Source organism: Zonotrichia albicollis, chromosome 5 (assembly GCF_047830755.1).
Source record: "Zonotrichia albicollis isolate bZonAlb1 chromosome 5, bZonAlb1.hap1, whole genome shotgun sequence".
NCBI classification, from domain to species: Eukaryota; Metazoa; Chordata; class Aves; order Passeriformes; family Passerellidae; genus Zonotrichia; species Zonotrichia albicollis.
In genome coordinates, this window is record NC_133823.1 from 44,684,351 (window position 1) to 44,706,055 (window position 21,705).

Sequence of the window (21,705 nt, forward strand, 5' to 3'; positions counted from 1 at the left end):
TTTAAAATGCAGAAAAAGGGCTGAAATATTATTGCCAGCGTTATTTAATTATTTCCGAGTTAACAATGCAAAATGAGGGTACACTAAATATAAACCCTTATCTTTAATTATTGAGCCTGTCCTGTTCTACTTGTACTGGAAAACCTGAAATCAATGGGAATGAATCCCAGCAGCGATCCAATTACTACCAGAGAAGGACTGCATATACGAAAGGAGGGCAGCGTGCTTTAAAAGACAATACAACAGAAAGTAATGCAATTTGAGGCGGAAAAAAGGAAAAAAATACAAGAGAGGTTTGTTTCCTTGTCTGCCTTCATCCTGAGCTTACATTAAATGATAGACTTTTCTTCTCTCTGCATTCCAATTAGACTGTGCCAGTGGGCAAGCGGGGAAGGGAATGTTAATGAGGCAGCCGGGAGCGGGCTGGGAGCCGGGGCTGGCGGCTCCCGCTCCCGCCGCAGTCCGGGGCAGCGCGGCGGCTCCGGGGCTGTGCCCCGCCGAACGCGCGCTTGGCCGGAGGAGACCGACAGGCTGAGGAGGGAGGGCTACGGAAAATGTCTTGTACCGCTCCGGGGACCGCTTTCCGCCCCGTTTCTCGTTCGCGCACCGGCAACGCTGCCGCGCCCGCCTGCTCCGGGCTCAGAGGCCGCGGAAGCCGCCCCGGGCCGGTGCCGGTGCCGATGCCCCTCGGCGGGGACCCCGCGCCCGCCGTGTCCCGTGAGGGCCGGGCCGCGGGGGCGGCGGGCGCGGCCCCGTGACGGCTCCCGGGGCAGCCCCGCGCCCCGGCACGAGCGGGCACGCGCGCGCGCGCCCGCCGCTCGGTCCCCGCTCGGTCCCGGCCGCGCCCGCCGCCGCCGCCCCGCGCTCCCCGCCGCCGCCTGCCCCGCTCGCAGGCGGCACCCGCCTCCCCTCCCTCCCGCTTCCCTCCCTCCCTCTCCCCTCCCTCCCCGCCTCGGCCGCCAGCCCGCCCGCCCGCCCGCTGCTCCCAGGTAGGGTCCCCGGGGGTCCCCTGCTGCGGCGGCAGCGCCCGCCCGTGTCGGGGGCTCTGCTGCTCTCCGCAACTTGTCAGCCTGCGGGGCTGCCCCCGCCGCCGCCCCGCGCCCCCCGCGCTCCCCGGCGGCGCTCCGCCGAGCAGCTGTCAAACGTGCCGGGCGCTCGGCGGCGGCGGGGGGCGGCTCGCCCGCGCTCGGTCCCCGCACCGAGCCCCGGCGAATGGCATGACTCTGCCTGCCGCCCGCCCCCCCGGCTGCGGTGTGCCGTAGTGAGGCGAGGGGTGGTTAAACCCCCATCCTCCCATACATGCGGCTTTTATTTTTTGTTCCTTTTCGTCTCGGGGCTTTCGCATCACGGAACAGGAAAGCATCTGATGCGCCGGCTCACATGCCACTTCTGATCATACATTGCCTCCTTGCACAGAGCAGGATCGTTGGGAAAGATGGAGATACAATAAGTTGCTAGTACCGAAAAGTGCTGAGGAAATCCAGTGGTTTCCTTTCTCCAGTGAAGTGACATATTTTCCTCGGGTTTAAGTTGAAAGCACTGCTTGGCGGAGACTGACTGTGGCTGAGAGTGGGTTTGTGTTTTTCTTGCACCGTTAGGTTTTGCAAAGAGCAGCGATGAAGAGGAAACTGGCACTCTCCGAGATGCAGTTGGTTCTTCTCGTTTTATTGGTGTGGCTACCAACGAGGTGAGAGGATATTTAGTTTCGTTGTTCAGTGCGAACATGTATGTTACAATCTGCTAAGGGTAAGCTTGTGTGAGGGGCTATAAAAGTATGTAGTAACGTAATAAAAAAAAAATCTTTCTTAGCTCTTTGAATGCAGTATTACATAGTTTCGAGAGCAAATGCAGTAGAATGTAGTTTAAGAACCATAAAAGCCTGATCTCTTGTCCTTAAACGGTTTGTGAATTGATGCTTTATTCCACCATTAAAATAACAATTTCTTTAAATGCCTTTTTGGATCTTAAAGACTTGAGTTACTGCATGACTGTGATTCTGTACCATACAAAATGGAGAAATAGATTTTTATGAAGTCTCACTTCAAATCACTGTTCTTAAAATAATGCTCATATATTTATTAATATGGCCATGCCTTTTTTTTTTCCCTTGATTTTTTTTTTGGTCAAACATAATAGAATTCAAAATGATGCTTAAGCCTTAAACCTCTAGGTGGAGATAGCATACAACTTCACAATCACATATAATAAAACAATAGCATCATTTATTAATCAACTTTTCTTATGTTGTGTAAAGTTCTCAATTTCTAAAGTGACAGCATAAGAGCAAGTAATTTTTATTACATTATACTTTTGTGTTGCTCACAGTCCCTAAACACAATAATTAATTGCAGTTTGTAACTTTGATTCACTTGCTTTGGTTGTGGCTGCAGTAGGTCTTGTCCTAATGTGGTAAAGATTGTATGCTATATAATGCAAGTTTCCTATGATTTAACATGTCTCCAATATTTTTGTTTGTTTCTCAGTGAACAAAATATTTTCTGAAACTATATTTTCTATTTCACTTTATACCTAACTATGGTGCAGTATTAGTTGAGTCACAGTGGGCCAGATCCTGCAAACCCTACTCAAGTGAGTAATCTTACTGACGTCAAAGAGACTATAAGCGTTATTAAAGACTTTATGCCTGAGTAAAGTTTGCAAGATTCCACACTAATTTGATGTAATTATATTGATCTAATATTTTTAGTGGAATCTTGAGTTTCAAAAACTGTTACATCTCAAAAAGAAGCTTAAAAACGGCAGAGACGTACTCTGGTAGTCCATGAGTACAATGATACATTTTACAAACCGAGAAGGAACCATCCAGTAATTGCAACTAAGAAAAAACTGACCCATGAGTAAAATCACACACGACATTTTCATGGGTTCTTTATAAGTTATCTGATTTGGGTTGATTCTATGGTTTATATGATGGAAAGCACAGACTGCAATGATTTACATTTAAATTCTTCTTTATGCCATTGAGCTGGAGACCAACATACAGCCTTGTCTTTAATCCTTTTATAGCTTTCTTTAGAGAAAATATCACCCAAACCTACTTTTGGTTTGGAGGAGGAGGAAAACATGCTTGCTATTATGGCATTCAGAATACCTTCATTTCAAGATGATTAATACTCAAAAACATTTAGGGTTAAAAATTTAGGTACCTGAAAAAGATATAAATGGTAATGTGCGTAGCACATGATGCTTTACTTCCCTGATAGCAATGTGCTGGTTTTAAGAAGTTAAGACTGATGAGCTCCTGTATTTCATATGCATGGTGCTTAAAAGTGTTGGCACGGTAACATTTGCATGTGTAAGGCTTTCTGTGTGTCGGGGCTTCCCTGGCACAAACCCTGTTGGTCTGGGTGCCCAGGTTCCAGAGCACTGTGGGGCACCATGGCTGGCTGGGCAGCAGGTTCATATTCCAGCCCCTATAGCATGTCCCACAGAGATTTGATCCATATGTAATGTCTCTTTCTTTATTGGGGAACTTTGAAACCATCAGTGTTCTACAGATTCTTCTTGACACTTCATTTTTGATTCCTTTTTCCATCCAGCATTTATAAGGTTTGTCTGCATCTGATGGAGTATCAGACAGTGTGTTTTATGACAAAATAGCATTTTAGAAAGATGAGGGCTGTTCACAGCTACCCTGCAGCTTGCTAGTCAGCGCTGGTGTTCCCTCCCACCAACTGCTGGCGTCAGAGGACTCCCTGAGCATGATCGCTGGAGTTTTCCCTCATGTTAGTTCTTCTGGTCATGTACATTACATGACCATTGGGTGGAGGCAAATCCACAGGATTTATCCAGAGATAGAATATGCCTAAGTGAACACAGATAAGATGGAGCTGGAAGGAGATGGGTTTGTGCATGGGAACCCTGGTTATCAGCCCAGGAGTGACATGCCACCAAAGCCTGGGAGGCTCTTCTAGGGTTTTGCACCAGCGCAGCCTAACAGTGTTTGGGGAGCTGGAAGCAGCACTCACAGTAATGCAATGATGCATGCAAGTACAGACTACTGGAAAATGACTTCTTGGGTATTTTAAGTAGTATTCTGTATGTATAAGTATGTCTGAACTTGTTGTATAGAAATTCTGTATTTGCATACTGTAAATAATCCTTTCCTGTTGGAATGCAGCAAGTAATGGCCAGTCCGAAAAACATGCATGTTGAGTGTATGTTAAAACATACTTAGCACCTTCTAAAATGTAAAATATCCATTTAGATCGGTGCTGGCTGACTCCCTGGAAGACGAAGCTAAGAATAACATCACCATCTTTACAAGAATTCTAGACAGACTTCTGGATGGTTATGATAATCGCCTCAGACCTGGATTAGGAGGTAATACAACCAATTAAAGATTGATTTTAAAAAATCAATTTTAATGTTCAGATTTTATGCAGTGATATTCTTCCTTCGGGGTTTTTTTCCCCCTAACAACTGGTATGCATCTTGATAAATTATTTATAACTACATTCACCCAGATGAATCATTTGAAGTTTGAGGAAGATAACATCTATGAATGGAAAGAAGGCATTTTCACACATTTATCTTAAGTAAAAAGAAAAAATCTGGTGTTTTAACATAGTAAAACAGAATGTGAACAAAAATAACATCTAAAGCTGTTATTCCAGTCAGGGAATTTTGGTTGAACAAGGAATCCAGGCTTAATTCTCTGCAATCTGATAGGTGTATGTTTTCAGAAATCTGCACAAGTGTTTTGTGTGATGCGTATAAATTCCACATTTGAGATTCGTTCCTTGGCCCAGTAAGTTCAGTGAAAATGTTGTGATTTTGACTTCTTTGGAATTGGGGTGTCACTGGTAATATACATTTAATTTCTGGGCACCTTGCACTTATTTGAGCATTTGGAAAAAAAAAATAGAGAAAAAGAGAATATTGAAGGACAGAGGTCTCTGCACTCTTGTGCCATGACTGTCAGTTATTTTTCAAAATGTCAGTTCACATTTTGATTTTAAAGCAATATGCCATCTTTTGTCAGTATGTGTTACATTGGCAAGAAATTTAAATAATTTTTGTGGTGTTGAAAATATTACTGTGTACAGAAAAATATCTATGACATAGGGGGGGCTGAATATCTCAGTTTTGACAATGTTTTGTCTACTACTATTGTTTATCTGTATTTATACTATCTAACATTGACATGTATGATTCAAATATACACTTCTACTACCCCTATTATTATTTGTAACAGTTTTGGTAATTGTAATTTTCAGCCTGGAGACTTTTTCAGCTTGGTGAAGCTAATTCCAGTACAAAATACTTAGGAGCCATTCCTGTTCCTGTTGATTTCAGGAAGATCAGGCCCAAAGCTAGAGACACACTCCAACTTCCATGGAAATTATAATAACAGCTCTGATCAAATTAGGCATTAGTTAAAGCTCAGAGTTTTTATCCAACACTATTCCATCCTGACCTGTGGCTCTGTTGCTGTTCTGGTCCTGGGGAATTGTGGCTTGAATCTGACACAGCAGAAAGTGGGAGCTGACGCTGACTGAAACAGATTTCTCATTATGCATTGCTTTTAAACTAGGACGTCTTTTCATTTCCATTTTTGGCCTCTGTACAGTGAAAGCTTGTGAAATATTTTATATTCATTATATATTTATAATATTATATAATATTTATTATATTGTATATATTGTATATAATAATATTATATACAATATTTTATATTCATTTTATTATAAAGATTTCTTAATTTGGATGATACAGGGGACCTATACCACTGTTGATGCCAGAATTTATATGGTAATTTTTTTACGTGGAGTTTTGATTTCTTTGCAAAATACTCAAATTTAAGAATTTACGCATAGTATAAACATAGAATGACTTGCAGAAACATTTCATATCACCAAATAGGTGTTGAATTGACAGGGCTTTTAAAATAATGCATTTTATTAGAAGAATAGTCTAAGTTTTCTTGCTTACAAGGGACGAGCCATTTAATGAGAGCAGTCTGCAGTTCCTTTGCATATCAAGCATTTTTTTTAATATTGAAATAATATTTTTGAGAACATGAAGTACAGATCTAATGGATTTTTCTATTTTTCACTAAATTTGCTTCAAAATAACCTCCCTCTTTTTCTTTATAAAGCCTCATAGATAATTAAAACATACTCTGAGAACAAAAAATTAAAGAATTAACATCTGTTTGATATTGGTATACATGGCAATCAACCCATGCAGAATATGTGTGAAATGAAACTGTGTCATGCATATTAAACCGTGGTGATTCATGACACATTAATCTTAATCCTCAAGAATACTTCAGTTGTGGATGGATGGATTCTTACAGTTTAAAAGAACACTTGTAAATGGCAGTTGTGATAATTCATGATACAAAACATACCAAACAAGGCTTTTGTACATAGTGCTTAGTAATTATCTAGCTTCATATTTCAGGAATTTTCTAGCAGTTTATTCCTTTTTCTATACTGACCTGTAGTCTGAAAAGAGATGTGGAAATAATTAACCTTCTTTTTTTTAACACTATGTACCTAGTAAGCCCGGGAATTTCTAAAAGAGTTTTTGCAAGAGATTACTGCATTCTGACCATGCCACGCATCATTAATTTAAGATACCTAGTCTCAGTTGTGTTTCACTTCTCTTTATATGAGTCTGAAATAGCTCATTTGAATGCAGCAGAATGTTTACTTTGGCATAGCAGTTTGCATTGTCGTGCACATATCACTGCTATGACTGGGATCACAATCTGGTCTAACATGCTACAACAGAAATAGTCCAGGGTCTGAGATCTTTCTGAAGTCGTCTGAAAGCAAGAGCTGTTCATCAGCCCACTTTCACTTGCTGTGAAAGACATTTTCAGAGATGTCTTACAGCAAGAATTTAGCTCATTGTAAAAATCTGCTCCTTTAGTAATGAAATGTTTTGGGTTGATATTACCAGTTTGTCTAGTTAGTGACCAACAAAAGGGAAATGTACAGTGTTCTTGAAAGTCTGTATATTAAATTCAGCTAAATAAATGTCTGATTTGGAGGTTGTTCTTGAATTAAGGGATAGATTTGTAATTCATTTTCCTGGGACACAGTCTGACTACTGACAGTATGTAACTTGATGCTTTACTGATGCAATTCAAAACAGAGTACTATTTTCTATAAGCTGTTGAGGAAGGTTTAACTTTTACTGGTGGTACACGGTCAGATAAACAGGTTTTGGCTGCTGGCTGTTGCCTATCCTAGCAGCTGGGATCCTTGAGCGATGTATGAACACTACAATGATGAAATGACCTGCAAAATGGGTGTGGGCAGGGGGAAGATGACACTGCACCATGCCCTGAAGCCAGAGACATCTCATATGACTTAGCTATATACCCCAGCCTGCTGTATTGATAGACATGAGCATGGGTTTATTTGAGGGAAGATAATATTTTCTCTGTACTCATTTTATGCTAAGCACAGGATTGCAGCTGGAACACTCTTGACTGTACTTTCAGCTCTGAAGTGAACCATTTTACCCAAACATTCCATGCCATTTCTGTTTAGTCATCAAAATAAATTACAAGTTTGACTTCAAACCAAATTTTCCTGTATCATTAGCATTAATTTATATGAAATATAGCCATGCAAATGGCAAGTCATACAGACCTTCATTGTTTATGACTTTGTACAAGTAAAGAAGGTATTTTCTTCTTTTTATTTGCTGTAATGTTTGCAATAAGGCTAACATTTTTTCATAAATCTTTTGCTTTTTATTAGCATGTAGGAAAGCAAATCCACACATGAATGGGCACTAAAGCTAAGCAAGGAACCAAAATATCTGTAAGTGATTGAATTATCGGTCTGCTCTCCTCTGCCCCATGAACAGACATGGTCATGCTGGATACTTCAGTATTGTGACTATCTCCCTAAGTTATTCAGCCTTCTTTACTTTCTCACATCTGAAATTAGCCTTTCCAACAGCTAAGGAATTTCTGTCTTTTCTACTCTCAGAAACTTATAAAACAGAACTGAATAGAAAACTAAAATGTTGGAGAAAAGAAACAAACAAACAAGAAAGCAAAAGAAAAGGGAAGTTACAAGGGCAGAAGACTGGACTTCATAGCCTAAAGTTTCAAGTGCCATATTGATGTTGAAAAGATCTATGGAAATGTCAGGATCCTTCTGCAAACTGTGGTCAGTCTCATCAGCTTCAGGAATGGTATTCTTATTGTAACCAAAGAGTTGAATGATGGTTGTTAAAAAAAGAGGAAGATAAGACAGTAGGTAGGTGAAAATTAAATGCACTGTGAATCTATTTTGAGGGAACCATCTCTGCTTTCAAATGTCCTGATTGCTTTAAGCAAGCATCTGCATTGCATTTCTCACACAGACAGACCAAATCCTCTTTTTTCCCAACATTTTGTAAATCAGTTGAACAGGAAAACTGGAAAGAATTGAAGGGAATTCTTGCTGACTCTTGCTATCAGAGAGATGGTCAGCAATGAGCACTTGCAGGTGTGATCTTTCATCTTTGGAGAACTGGATATTTCATTGCATAGAATCAGTGTAATGATGTAGAATATCAGATTTGGTGATTAAAAGTTTTGTGATGTGCTCACCAATATGAGCGCAAGGGAAGCTCATTTTTTCACAGATTACATTTGTCTCTTGCCCGGATCAGGAGAGCTGTATCCATATATGTGTGTGTGTGTGTGTGTGTGTGTGTGTGTGTGTGTGTTTATCAAATAGTTGGAGGTTTTCAGTTGCCAGGAAACACAGCCATGGTCATGTGCTGATAATCTGGAATATGTTGCATTTAGGGCACTGTATTTATATATCCCTGTGATTCAGAGTTTTTAATGAGCTTTGGAAGAGTTTGTAGCTATAGGAGTCCCTAGCTGGGGGACCCTAGTCCCCTAGCCAAACCTAGTGATGTTTGTCAGCCCCAAACATGCTTAATGCAAATTCTGACTATCATAAAGGAAGGTTCTTTGTCTATTTTTTTTTTTTCTGCAGAGCACTACTAGAAATCTTCCACTACTGTTTTTAAAGGGAAAAAGTGCAGCTTCCCATCTCAGTTCTGGTTGCTTCCTTAGGCTTTCTTTGATCTAGGTTAATATTTTGGAAATGGTGCTAATGCTAGTGCAGAGTGCAGCTAGCCAGTGCTAGTGCAGAGAAATTCAGAGCAGCACTTGCATCTCCTAAAAGCCCACTGTCCTTGTAGCTATGCTGGGACACAAAGGGATAAACTACTGTATGTATGCTCCCCTTTTGGGCATACCTGGAAGGGCCACATGGAATCTGCCCATAATGGTGCTTTCAGAGGAGTCAGTGAGAAACTTATGTTAGAGCTGTGGATAATTTATATTGGCAAAAAGCATTCCTTGTAAAAAATGGAGCAGCAATACAGAACAGGATATGATTATCTCATTAATAACTTATCCAGGGCATGCAGACAGTGCTAAGATGCAAGAACAGAACTAACTCAGTAGCTATAAGCATTCCAGGGAATGATTTATTAGGAAAAAGGAAGAATAAAAAACCTACAGAAACCTCTTTGATACTTAAGAACAAACCAGAAAATTTGTCTAGTATAGGATAGGGCTGAGTAGCTAGACAGAGGTTATTTGGTTATTTATTTTTTGAAGTCTGTGAATAAATCAACAGTGAAGACATAAAAATAAAATGAATGCTGCAGCTGTGCAGGGTAGTGCAATTGGGGGAAGTGTTGCACAGAATCACAAAATAAGCTGATTTGGAAGGGACCCACAAGGATCATTGAACCCAACTCCAGGGCCTGATCAGCACCATCCCAAAGAGTCAAATGCTCTGCCCCAGATGAGTTAACAGAAATGTAGGTACTGTACAGTAGTTATATGTGCCCATAGAGGAGCTGGTATGGGAGGCTCTCCCAGTTCACGGAACATGTATATTTAGTACTTTTTTTTTCTCTCCTGGCAAAGCATCAGCATTTGCTTCTAATGCTAGAATTACTGCTGATGACACCAATGCTGAATTAGAGCTTTGCTTACTTTTGTCTTATCTGCAAGGAAGCTGTGAAAGCAGATACTGCACATTTCTCTGTAGCTCATTGGTGCTCAATGTAAATCAGACCAATGGGGTGCTAACATTTTTTTCAGGCAGATTTGGTAAACAAAGAAATAAAAACCATCACATTTTATCTGTGATGCAGTTATTCTGGGTTATTTAGCAAAGGGTTGAGAAGCAGTGGTCTTGTTGGTATCCAAGGCATTCTATTGTTGACTGCTTTCCACTAAGGCCTTTTATCTTATTAAATCTTGCGATGATTTTTTTCTGTCTCAAATATACAACTACTTCTCATTCAGGCTGACTAGTTTAAATAGCTAAGTACTGAAGGAATGCAATATCATAGTTCCAAAGTTTTTATTACCCTTGTGTAATGATACAATTTGCATAAAGCTACCTGAATTGGAAATACAATTATTATTTAAATAATCTAACTCTAAAACATTTTCAGAGATATTTAAGCACATTAGAAATTCATCCAGGATAACTTTGGGTATTTTAATGGATTTCATGGGTTTTTACTAGGGGATTTTAACCAACCAAAAAGTTAATTTAAAATGTAGTAATCAATGTATATGTTGCTTACAATGAAAAAAGTGTTATTCAATCTTTAGAAATGAAGAGATTGTGTAATACAAAATTAATAGTATTCTGGGTTGCACTTATAAAGAATATCAGGGAAATCCTTTCATGTTTACTGGTGTGATGTGCCCATGGAGTACCCAATTTTGTATATTCTTTTTATAGGAGACACACAGAGAATTACATTTCAAATATTTTCTTAAGGAAGATATACCAAAAAAAGAGTGCTAATTAAGAGTGTAAGAAGGAAGCTATAGAGATCTCTTATTCAGTTATATAATTGCCTAAAGATATTGTGAAAATTTTGGTGAAGAGCTATTAAATCAGTTTAAAATAAAGCATTGATGGTCTTTCACATTTTGGGTTTAGATGCATAGGATGCAGACAATATTTGGAATACACTGCCCTCCACAAAGGTGAAAAAAGTGAACCTCGGAAGATGGTTGATTTAAGGAAAAATGGCAATTATATCACTGTGGTATGACTGGCATCACTATTTAGTGGTGTTCATTTCTACTTGTGCGACAACAACCAATATTTAAACAAATAGTGAAGCATAACTTTCAAGACAATTAATTGGCAAATTTTGACATTTTATTTTCGATGAAAACTAAAAACTTGGTATTAAATGGGCATGTGTAACTCCTTCAACTTCTTTGTGTAGAAAAGATTGGGGGTTTTCATAACCTTTGTTCTTGAGCCCTGTAATGGTAAATATACATTTAAATATATTTTCCGTATTTTAGCACCCATAAAGAAAAAACTGCCAGAAGACATTCATTCTGCATAGCAGAATGGGCTCCTGCTACATTCAAGGCCTGATTGTGGCAAAGCAGTGTAACAATACTGTGTATTCATGAGACATAATCTAAAAGGACCAAAAAAAGAAGAATTATTTTCTTCCCCTCCTTAGCTTTACTAGGCAAACTCGTAACTGTTATAGTTATATTATAACTCATTACTATTATGCCAATGCTGATGATTTTCAACAGTTACAGAGATAATGACTGCTCAGAGTTGTGGTGGAATTTCCATCTTTGTGGAGACCCTCACAATTTGACAGAATATGACTTGGGTAACTTCCTGTGTTTTTAGAGATTGCTCTGCTTTGGACCTTCCAAAGGTTCTTTTTAAACTCAGTTGTTCTAAGATTCTTTAACTGACAGCCAGCAAGACATTGAAATAATGGCTGCAGCCTTCCATCTTACTTGGAAAAGGTAAAAAAAAAAATTAGTATATTAGATCTTGAAGATATAGCTGAAGGAAAAGTCTGTGTAAACGAAAGTTTTAAACTGCTTCAGAACAGCAGGATGCACAGTGTTGTATAACTCTTGAGCTTATTGTTCATAAAGAGCCCACTGAAAAATATAAGATTTTGGGTAGACAGATCTGCAAAAATGAAGAGGAAATATCCTTGTTTATAGTCTTAGCCACATTTTTCCTACTATTACCTTATGCTGAAGTCCTGAAAAGGGTTAAATATGTGAAAAGACAGTATTTTAAAGGACAGGTGCTGTGTTTCATCAAATCCTTTTCAGTTTACTTCAGCAATGTACAGGGAAGTGAAAAGCTGCACAACACTGTGCATCCTAGAGATCAACACCTCCTCAGGAAGCATCCAGGAACCTCTGATCACTGCCCTTCTCAAGTGCCCCAAGGTACCGTCCAAGGCTCCTCTTGTTTCATTCTTCTGTTTTTATGTTGCCTTTTTCTTTTCTAAATACCTGTCTATTTTGTCCATTCTTATAAAAAATGCCCAACTGTCTTTTTTGACCAAAATTTGATTAATGTATCCAATTCCATCTAAATATAGAGTTAGCTAAGTCCAGGTGAGACCTGCCATGTAGATGTAATACAGCTGCTGACATCCAGCTGCCTCAAAGATTTCTTATCCAGTGGAACTGGATGGAGGAGGTTGAAATGATGTGAAGACAGGCTCCTAGGTGGGTAGAAAAGAAAGATTATCCTTTACCCACAGATAAAATGGTTTTCCTGTTGTGCCAGCACAGTTCTCAGGTGCTGTTGACTGGTCTGAGACAGATCTGTTGCTTCTGGCAGTTCTCCTGGCTGCATATTCCTGTTTCTGTTTTCTTGCAATGCTACCATTTCGTGACTGTCTTTTAGAATGACCTTTTCAATGCACAATCTAGTGCATCCAATTTTTAGAATTAATAGTGTGGAGAGAGAGATAGAGGTATTTCATCAGAAAGGATCATAGAGGAGGACATTGTAATTGTCTATATATAAAAACAGCACAGGCTTTTTTTTTTTTCCCCCAGTATTTTTGGTCGGTTTTAATATTCATGGCTACAATTAATATCTAAAAGTAGCTTCTAAATACTCCAAATAACATATATGAAGTAGAAAAAAAAGCTCTTTTTCAACAACCTAGCATTAGGGTAATACAAGCCAAGGTGAAAAACCACTATGAGCAATAAATATGGAAAGGGAAGGAGGGCAGAACAAAAGAGATGACGAGTGAAAGAAGATAAAATTGTCATACTAACCATGGACCCCTTTTAAAAAACTTGGCAGATTTAAACAGCTGTATGATCGTTTTTTCAAATATCCTTTGGAAGCTTGAAAGTAGAATAGATAAGAAATGTTATCATTATGGTATATGCATGCATTTAAATTTCTGATATTACAGTTGTTCAACAATGAGTCATCCATCTCAAGAAACAGGTATAGAGGATGTGTTGCTGTACTATTCACCAAACTGCTAAATTAAAGCATCAGCAGAATATTTTGAATTAATACTGTCAAAAGTTTAATAAATTTTAATTATAAGAATCAAAGGACTTTAATATCCCAATATTAATCTTTAAATACATTTTTATATCTGTTTTTTACATGCTAATGCTCTAATGAAATTAATCACAAGCCAAAATAAATTTTGTTTACCACTGTCACCCAGTTAATAGTTTGCTTTATCATGCAGAGTATTTCACCACTAGTTTGTGGAAATTGTATGTAAATCACAAAAGTATGATTCTGCTAATCTTCTAGAAGTGGTATTGCTATTTGGGAACCATTTATGTGATTACTGTGTAGCACACGGCTCCTGATTTACATTCCTTAATTCCTTGCCATATGTTGAGGGCTATTTAATAATTAGAGCATTTAACACTGTGAAAGAAATGTAAATCAATTTCCCTCTTACCTGGGATTATTGTGCATCAGAGAACATTGAACACTGCAGTGAAGTTGAGCAGCTGCAGAGATTGGATCTAGTGTGGCCAAACTGCATTCATTTTTTAATGTATATACATACATATTTGGTCCTCCTCATGCATTTTTTTTTTGTTAAACCAGTAGAGATCACATGTCCTTATCTAGTTTGTTTGGGAAAACCTGGGTGTCCCATGTTCCATCTGCTTAATCTATGTTTTTCTACAGACTGTAAATTAAGTATTTTACAATCTGGTAGTGTTATGACTAATAGAGTTGATTGAACATAAAATTCAGTGCTATGGACCACTGACCTTCACATATGGTTCAATATAAATCAGTTTAAAAAGTGGTGTATGCTGTAAAATTTTCAAGAGTGCTTGCATTTATGATCTTTGGTGTGAAAGTAGTTTCATGGAGTTACCTATCTTCATTTAGCACCTTCTTCTGTTTTAATTTAAAAAATTGCATACTGTCCATCTCTTAAATAGCAAGATTACATGAAGGCAATGTATGTTCTGAGTGAATGATTGCCCTGAATGTTGCTAGTTCTTCTTTGTTTGTCTCAATTGCTTGGTGCTGATTCTCTCATCCAAAAGAGATAATTGTCTTCCAACACATTCCCTCTTTTTCTTTCTTGTATCCGTTCTTAGTTGTTGTAAGACAATAGGTTCCTCAGACTTCTATTAGGAAATTGGGAACTATTATTATTATTATTATTATTATTATTATTATTATTATTATTATTATTATTATTATTATTATTTCTTCCATTCTTGCAAGTGTGTAAGCCTCTCAGCACAACACCAGAGAGCAGAAAAGGAATGGAACAGGTGAGGAAGTCTGTGTTTATATTCAAGAATTTAGAGATGGGTTCAAGGGACAGTTCCTACCCTTAATACACCAGCATAATGTTCTAGATGTGTCATTCTGAGTGACAGTCTGAAGGCTACTGTAGATGCCTGTTTCTTCTCACTATTTGAAATAATAAGTTAAAGGCTCACTGAATGAGAAGCAGCTGAAGAGGGTTGTATTGTGGTGTTTATAAATGAGAAAACCAAAGGTTTTAGTCACAGATGCAGTGCTGTGTTTATGTAACCACTCTGCCATCCTAAGGCATTCCATAGCATTTCATGGACTTGTTTGTGTCAATAGTTTTAACTGAGCATTGAACAGTGAACTTCTTTTTACCAGATCTTTAAATGTGAATTTGGTACTGCATCATCTCATGCAGTTTCTGAAAGGAAAAGGGAAGAGACTTCCACCTGGGAAAATAAATAAATAAATAAATAAGTAAAGATGAGAAAGGAGAAATATAAATGCCTGTTACTTGAGATAAGGAAATGGTCACATTTTTAATAATCCCTTTTCATCTGCTGGGTGCTAAAAGCTGTCAGAGAATTCTTTATGCTTTTACTAGACATTTTGTCTTTAATGACCATTAGAAGAAAAAAAAAGAATAGATAATCTGGTTTGCTACTGCATGATAATGCTATTTTTAAAGTAATTGACTGTTTTAAAATAATATCTGCAGTAGATATTACCTGCATTTTCACAAATGTTTCTGCTTAAAACAATATGCACTTTAAAGAACTGGGTTCTGATTAAACTCATATTATGCATTGTTTCAAATAAAAAAAAACAATACTCTATTTTTTAATTTATGCCTGTAAAAATTCCAAACTATTGATTTAATTTTACAAGCAGATTGCAGTCCCAAATATATAGTCTTTCCACATATAGAAACCTAGTGGATTCTCAAAGTTCCATGGACAGCCAGAGGCAAATTCTCTTGTCATAGGCGAAAATAAAAGACAAATTTGAGGCTGCTTAATCCAAGCTCTGGGAGTATCCTGGGAGTATGTTTTAGAGGAGATTCAGGGAAACACTGTTATCTGTAAAGTAGCTTGGAGACATTCTAGTGACTCAGCTGTGGGACTTTTGAGTGCCACAGTACACTCCTTGTACACACTAAGACCTTTTTTAGTATTAACTGGATAGCAGAAAAATAGCTGACAACTCTGTAGCATCTTAAAATGGAAATTAAAAATTGCTTCATTGCTGCCCATGCCAATATTTTTTGCTTATTTGGGAGATGCTTGTTGAAGTATTAAAATGATTCACTGTTGGATCAAGCCATGAACTCATTGTTTGTCAGGAGTCCTGTTTAGCAGGAAGCTTATTACCCATGACCATCCCCTGAGTTGTCCTGCCAGGCAAAAAATGTTAATAAAAAATTAAAGGCTGCTTGGCAACCAGTCTGATTTGTGCTGTGTCTTGAATCCATAAGTGTACTCCTTCCTTCCCTGCGTTTCAGCAGCTGTGACGCTCAGGAATGTGCGAGTGAAGTGTGTGTCTACGTGTGCTTAAGCATGCCGGGTATTTAGGGTGTTAACATGCACACAACCTCTGGGTGATTTTAGTAATTCCTCTGGCTAGCTTTTTTGAGAATATAGAGTAGTCTGGACAAACATTAATTTCCTGTCTTTCATAGTTATTTTACCTGGCTTGAAATAGGAACTGCTGCCTGGTTGATAAAAGGATTAGAACACTCTCTAATTTATTTTTTTTTTAATAGGGTATCACAGTCTTCTGAAATACTATTATAGAATTTCATACAGCATTACATATGAAAAATATATTTGAGGATCCTGCTGCAAAAAAGATGCATTAAAAGTGCCCACTAACATGCAGCTCTATTAAATAAAGGCACTACCTCTTTCTACCATTGGTTCCTGTCATGCTTGAGTGCAAAGTACAAGGCTAGCAAAAGATAAAAGAGCTGCAGCTCCATTTTTAATGACTATACAATCCAGGACTGTAATACCCAGACACTAAGCACAGACATTAAAATTAATCTGTCTGAAAGGATCTTCATTTTCAATGCTTTCTTATGTCTGTTGATCTCTAGAGGACATCATCAGCCTTTGGGACTTTGAAACATGTGAGTTTCATACTTTGTTCTGATAGCTGCAAGCCTTGGGAAGATGCCAGCTTCTGGTGATGTGAGTGCTTGCCCCAGAACAAGCAAGACAATCCTTCCCAGAGCTTCATCACAGTTTCTGTCAGCTCCAGGGTGGCAACTTTTTTGCTGTGGCTGGCCAGACATAATCCAAAGGCTTCTGCTGAAGCTCGTAGTCAGTAGGCAAAGACTTTTTCACTGACTTCAGTGGGCTCTGCTACCCACATTCCTCATTAAATAATTAACAAGGCTAATAAGCACTGTGACAGTGTCTGTTTCAGCTTAGAGAAAGCAGTGTAGCCAAATAATGAAATGTTCATACATAGAGCATAGAGCATATAGTATATGTATATGTATATGTATATGTATATGTATATGTATATGTATATGTATATGTATATCTATGCTCTATGTATTATGCTCTATGATAATGTATTATCACAGCTTCCTGGACAATCCACTGAATTCTGTGGCCATTTTACCAGTGCTTGGTGCAGACTTCTGATGTTTTTCCAGGAAATAACAAAAATTTAGGGTTTTTGTTAATGTTTAGAATTTTGGAAGGTCCTGAAGGACAGCATCCTTTCATAACTTGTACTTTCACTGGCAAGTTGACATGTTACATATTATATAAATATATATATATATATATATATATATATATGAACCAAACTGGCTTCTGAAATCTAATTTGGATAAAATCTAGAATGAGTGATCTTGGTTAGAAAAGCAGCTGGGCCTATGTAAATGATGGGCAAGCAAATAGGCTAACAACAAAAGTGAAGTTTTTGAAGAGCCAATAGCCACTATGCAATAAAATCACTTGTTAAGAAACCCAGACTTGGCTGCATTATGACTGCAAAGAGAAACTGGAAGCAGCTACTTTTTAAAAATTATACTGCTGTTAGGGGTAGATGTGGTTTGAAATGCAGGAGGGACTGTCAGAGTGAGTGTATCAAATGGGATGATTTATAAATGCTATGACTTGGAGTAAAGCACAGAGATTAAACCTGAAATTAGCCTAGAAGTGTAATGCTGCAGAATTTGCCAAGGTGTTCGATGACTCTAAGTACTGAGGTCATAAAATTCAAACATTTAAAAAAAAAGAAGAGAGATGAAGACCTCTGAGTATAAATTTCTGCAATCTGGAATAATTTTGGGAATTTTTCTGCCTTACCTACACGTTATGATTTTCTCTCTAGCAGCACAAATCTCTGAGCAGAGTAGACAGAAATATGGTCTCATGCGAGTAATAACTTTGCCCTCCCTACTTGTGTGATGACACCAATTCAGGTCAGTTCAAATAATTACTGCTCTGCTTTGTCAAAGTCTGCTCCCTTCCAGACTTCCAGACTTGTTTGCTCTTTTTGTCTTCCTCTGTCTCATTCTTTAGAGAGTGTTGGGGCAGTCTGGTTCATTTTAGCTCCATCATGCTCATCCAGTTGATCTAAACAATGCAGCAGTCATATTTATTACTCAGCCTGGTAATTATAAACACTCCTCATCCTGATGGAAGCTGTAGTGTCTAAAGGGACCAGATTTAGTGCTGATGTTTTAGTTTTCATTTGTGTGACATGTGGTTTTGGTTTGCTGCCAAACTTGTTGTGTGCTAGCTAAATTCCTCTAACTTCAACATTTAAGTAATCTGTTTCAGCAAGATCACATTTCTTCCAGCCAAACTCAACTATATTTTCAATTTCATGTTTCTGTTGAACATTTTGTGCAACTTTAACTAAAAATTTCTCACACTGGTAGTTTATTTTAGAGCTGTATGCTTTTAAGTTATTTTTGTTTTTATTTTTTTTCCTTCATGGTGTGTGAGGATGTAATGAAGAGGGAAGAAGGGAGATTTGGTGGATTTCATGGTAGTCTTATAGGAACAAGTTTATGCCCATGTGTTTAGATTGTTCTTCCCAATGACTTAATTTACTTCTTTTCAGCATTTTGTCTCTCCCTTTTTAATGGTCAACATTAATGTTCATAATTACCCAGCTTTTACAAGTGTTTATACAATGAAAGCATCCATATTGTATTAATACCTTTACAATGAACCTGTAAATTGGAGGAATACTCTGTTTAAATGATAGGGGAAAAATCCAAAAAGCTGTCTAGATAGTTAATTGCTTTCTTAATCACTTGGCAGTCAATACCTCTGAGATTGTCAAAATGTTGCCGGAGGTGACAAGAGCCTATGAAGTTCAACAGTAATGAGTGAGAGTAAATATCTTCTTTTCCCAGTGCAAAGAACCAATTAAGTTATGCACTTTTGGGTTGTTTGAAATCTCTTTCATGTTAAAGTAGTGGCAGGATTCAGGCAAGACACTGGATGGTTGATTGGCCCAATGTGATATGAGCTGCACCAGTCAGTACAGCGCCTTCTCCTCAGGGATAAAGTACATTCTAGATTAAACATCTTAGTTACTCCCTACTTGATTTGGAAAAGGGTTCTGAATTCATATTTCCCAGTTTCCAAACCTTTTATTTAGGCATGGGGCTTTTGATCATTCTGAGAAAGTGGCTTCTTCCGTTGGAGATATTTTACTTATTTATTTGTACAAAATAGCTACCTATGTGTCAGAACATGGACTGAGATCTCTTTTTTCCTGCTGCCATTTAGAGGCATTCATGGTCTTTGGCCAGTTGGCCCCACAAGACTGAGGGCTTAGGTTTGTCAGTTCCCACATCTCCTGGAGCCCAGATAGAGTGGAATTCATTGCTTCCAACAGCTGGGCATCCTATGTGGAACATGAGCAAAGCTGGGCGTGTTGGCACATCTCAGAGATGGTGTTGGCATAACTGTCTACAAATGTGGCTCTTAAAGTTGATCAACTGAGTAGAAATCTGTCAAGCTAAGTAATTAAAAATGCTGAAGAGGAGCAAGCAGCTGAAGCCTTTCCTTACCAACACATGTGAAACAACCAAGTTTGGGTGTGAAAACTTTACCAGTCTCCTTTTCATCTATTCACAGGGGTGTTCCCTCTCATGTCATTCCTCCTTTCCTGAAAAGAGCCATGAGAGAAGCTGATGGTTGGGTTTAATGGAAACTTCTAAAACAGAGAGCAGCTCTTGTCAAGTGCATGCTCTAGTTTAAAGCAGAGACATGAACTCAGTGACTGTGTGTCAGGTTCTGTCTTGACCACAAAGGTGAATTTTCTAAGACACAACATGCTTCCTCAGTCTTTGGAGGGAATTGTTCTGCTTTGTGTAAATAATTAGATCTTGAGCAGAGGCTTCAGTTTAAGTCTGTTCTATCCCATGAGTACTGTGAGGCTGTGGAATCAGTCTCTTGCTTGTTTTCTTGCTTTCTCTCTTGAAATCTTTCTGGCTCAGTAAATTTGTAATTATTTATAGTTTGAGGAACTCGTTGGGACTTGGTTGAGAGCCAGTTCTTTAGGCTGCTTGGCAGCATTGGGATATATTTGCCTTAAGGTGGAAATATAAGCAGCCGGGGAAATTTAGGTACTGACAGTGTTAGACAGCAATTTGGGAATAAAGGGGATTCAGACAAATATAAGTGCAAAACTTAGTCATTATGATCTGGACCACAGAGACATTCAGATTAACTTTGATTGATTTAAATGGAAACTTGGAGCTTAAATAACTTTGTGCAGCTTGTCCAATATACTTTAAGACATAATTGAGCACCAAAATCAGTCTTTAGCACTATTCTTGAGCACCTTTCTCAAATTTGTGGAGAAAGCATAAAATAAAGTTAAAACTGCACCCGAAATGTCACTTATATCCAAAGTTCTTCATTCACAGGACCCTTTGGAAATTTAAATTTGTGATATGAAATAATAAGGTTTGCAAATTAAAGGTCACTTGGGAGAGAGAGAAGAAAATGTAGTAAATACAACGTTTATGTGTGTGATCTGCACTCTTCTTTTTCACTGAGAGTTAAGCCTCAAATTTGTCATATACATGTGAAAATTATCTTAGTAATGTGTAAATGTTCTCTCAGCACAATTTTTTTGTTTCATCATTTGATATCTGGTAATGATGCTAAGGCAGTTCGCACCAGCATCTTCTACATACAGCACAAAGAGTAAATACTGATTGTGATAATATATCACATTATTTGTGTTTAAGATGTGCCTACATATCATTCTGTGCACATTTTGTGGGTAGCCTACACCTAAAAAAGCTGTTAGTTTAGCTAAAAAAATATCTGAGAATGTTTTCACAAGTCATATTTTTTGCTAGAGTAGAGAAGGGTGTTGACAGTTAAGCTAAATTCTTTTTTTCCAGGTTAGTGTGTTTTTCTGATGGTCAAAAAGTCTTACTCATCTCTAAAGAAACACTAATATTTAACTGAATTATTTTCTTATAGCAAATTCTTGTCATTTTGAACAAATTTTAATTATTTCAGAATAATGAATACTGCTTTGCTGAAATAAAAAAGTGGGCTTATATGCAGCCCAAGTATTCTATTAGTGTAAATGACATAATAGTATTTATGGTACTGCTCTCCAGGGCTGCTGAATTTTGAAAGTTCTTAATAGGCCTTTGGAGGGCCCCTGATAGACTTTATATAGAGCTGTCTTTAATTTAGTAAGTGATATAATATCTGTTAATAGATATCAGCTCTTTAGAGTTAAGTCAGTTGGGGTCTCTAAGCCTACTGGCTTTCAACTCCTGTCTCTTCCTCCAGACATTTTCTCCAGAATATATTCTTGTTCCAGTCAACACAGGAACAAGGAATTATGAGGAATTAAGTGCAGTGTCTGATTCTGGTTTATTTACACCAATGCGAATCAAGAGTGCAGCTGTTGATATGATACTTAGTAGTATTATACTAGAAGCTCCAGAAGTTAAACTGGTAAGCTTATTCCACATAAGCTTTGTTAAAGATGGAGATTTGAGAGACAATTGTGGCCTATATGAAGAAATTTTCTTGCTGATAGTTCATGGTTAAAGTGAGCCCATTGGAAGTGAAGTGCTGATGTCAAGGGGAGAAATGGATTTTCTGTTCTCACA

At 38.1% G+C, this 21,705-nt stretch overlaps 1 protein-coding gene across 3 annotated transcripts in view; it reads left to right on the forward strand.

Moving 5' to 3' along the window:
* Positions 1-844: 844 nt before the first annotated feature.
* The window catches only part of GABRA2 (gamma-aminobutyric acid type A receptor subunit alpha2), a 65,233-nt gene continuing 44,372 nt past the window's right edge, over positions 845-21,705 (forward strand). The window contains exons 1-3 of one of the 3 annotated variants that reach the window (XM_074541548.1): positions 845-989; positions 1,599-1,687; positions 4,229-4,344. In XM_074541548.1, coding sequence (XP_074397649.1) covers positions 1,617-1,687; positions 4,229-4,344 — 187 coding nt within the window. In that variant the 5' untranslated portion in view covers positions 845-989; positions 1,599-1,616. The other 2 variants (XM_005490047.4, XM_074541549.1) reach the window with 2 other exon arrangements.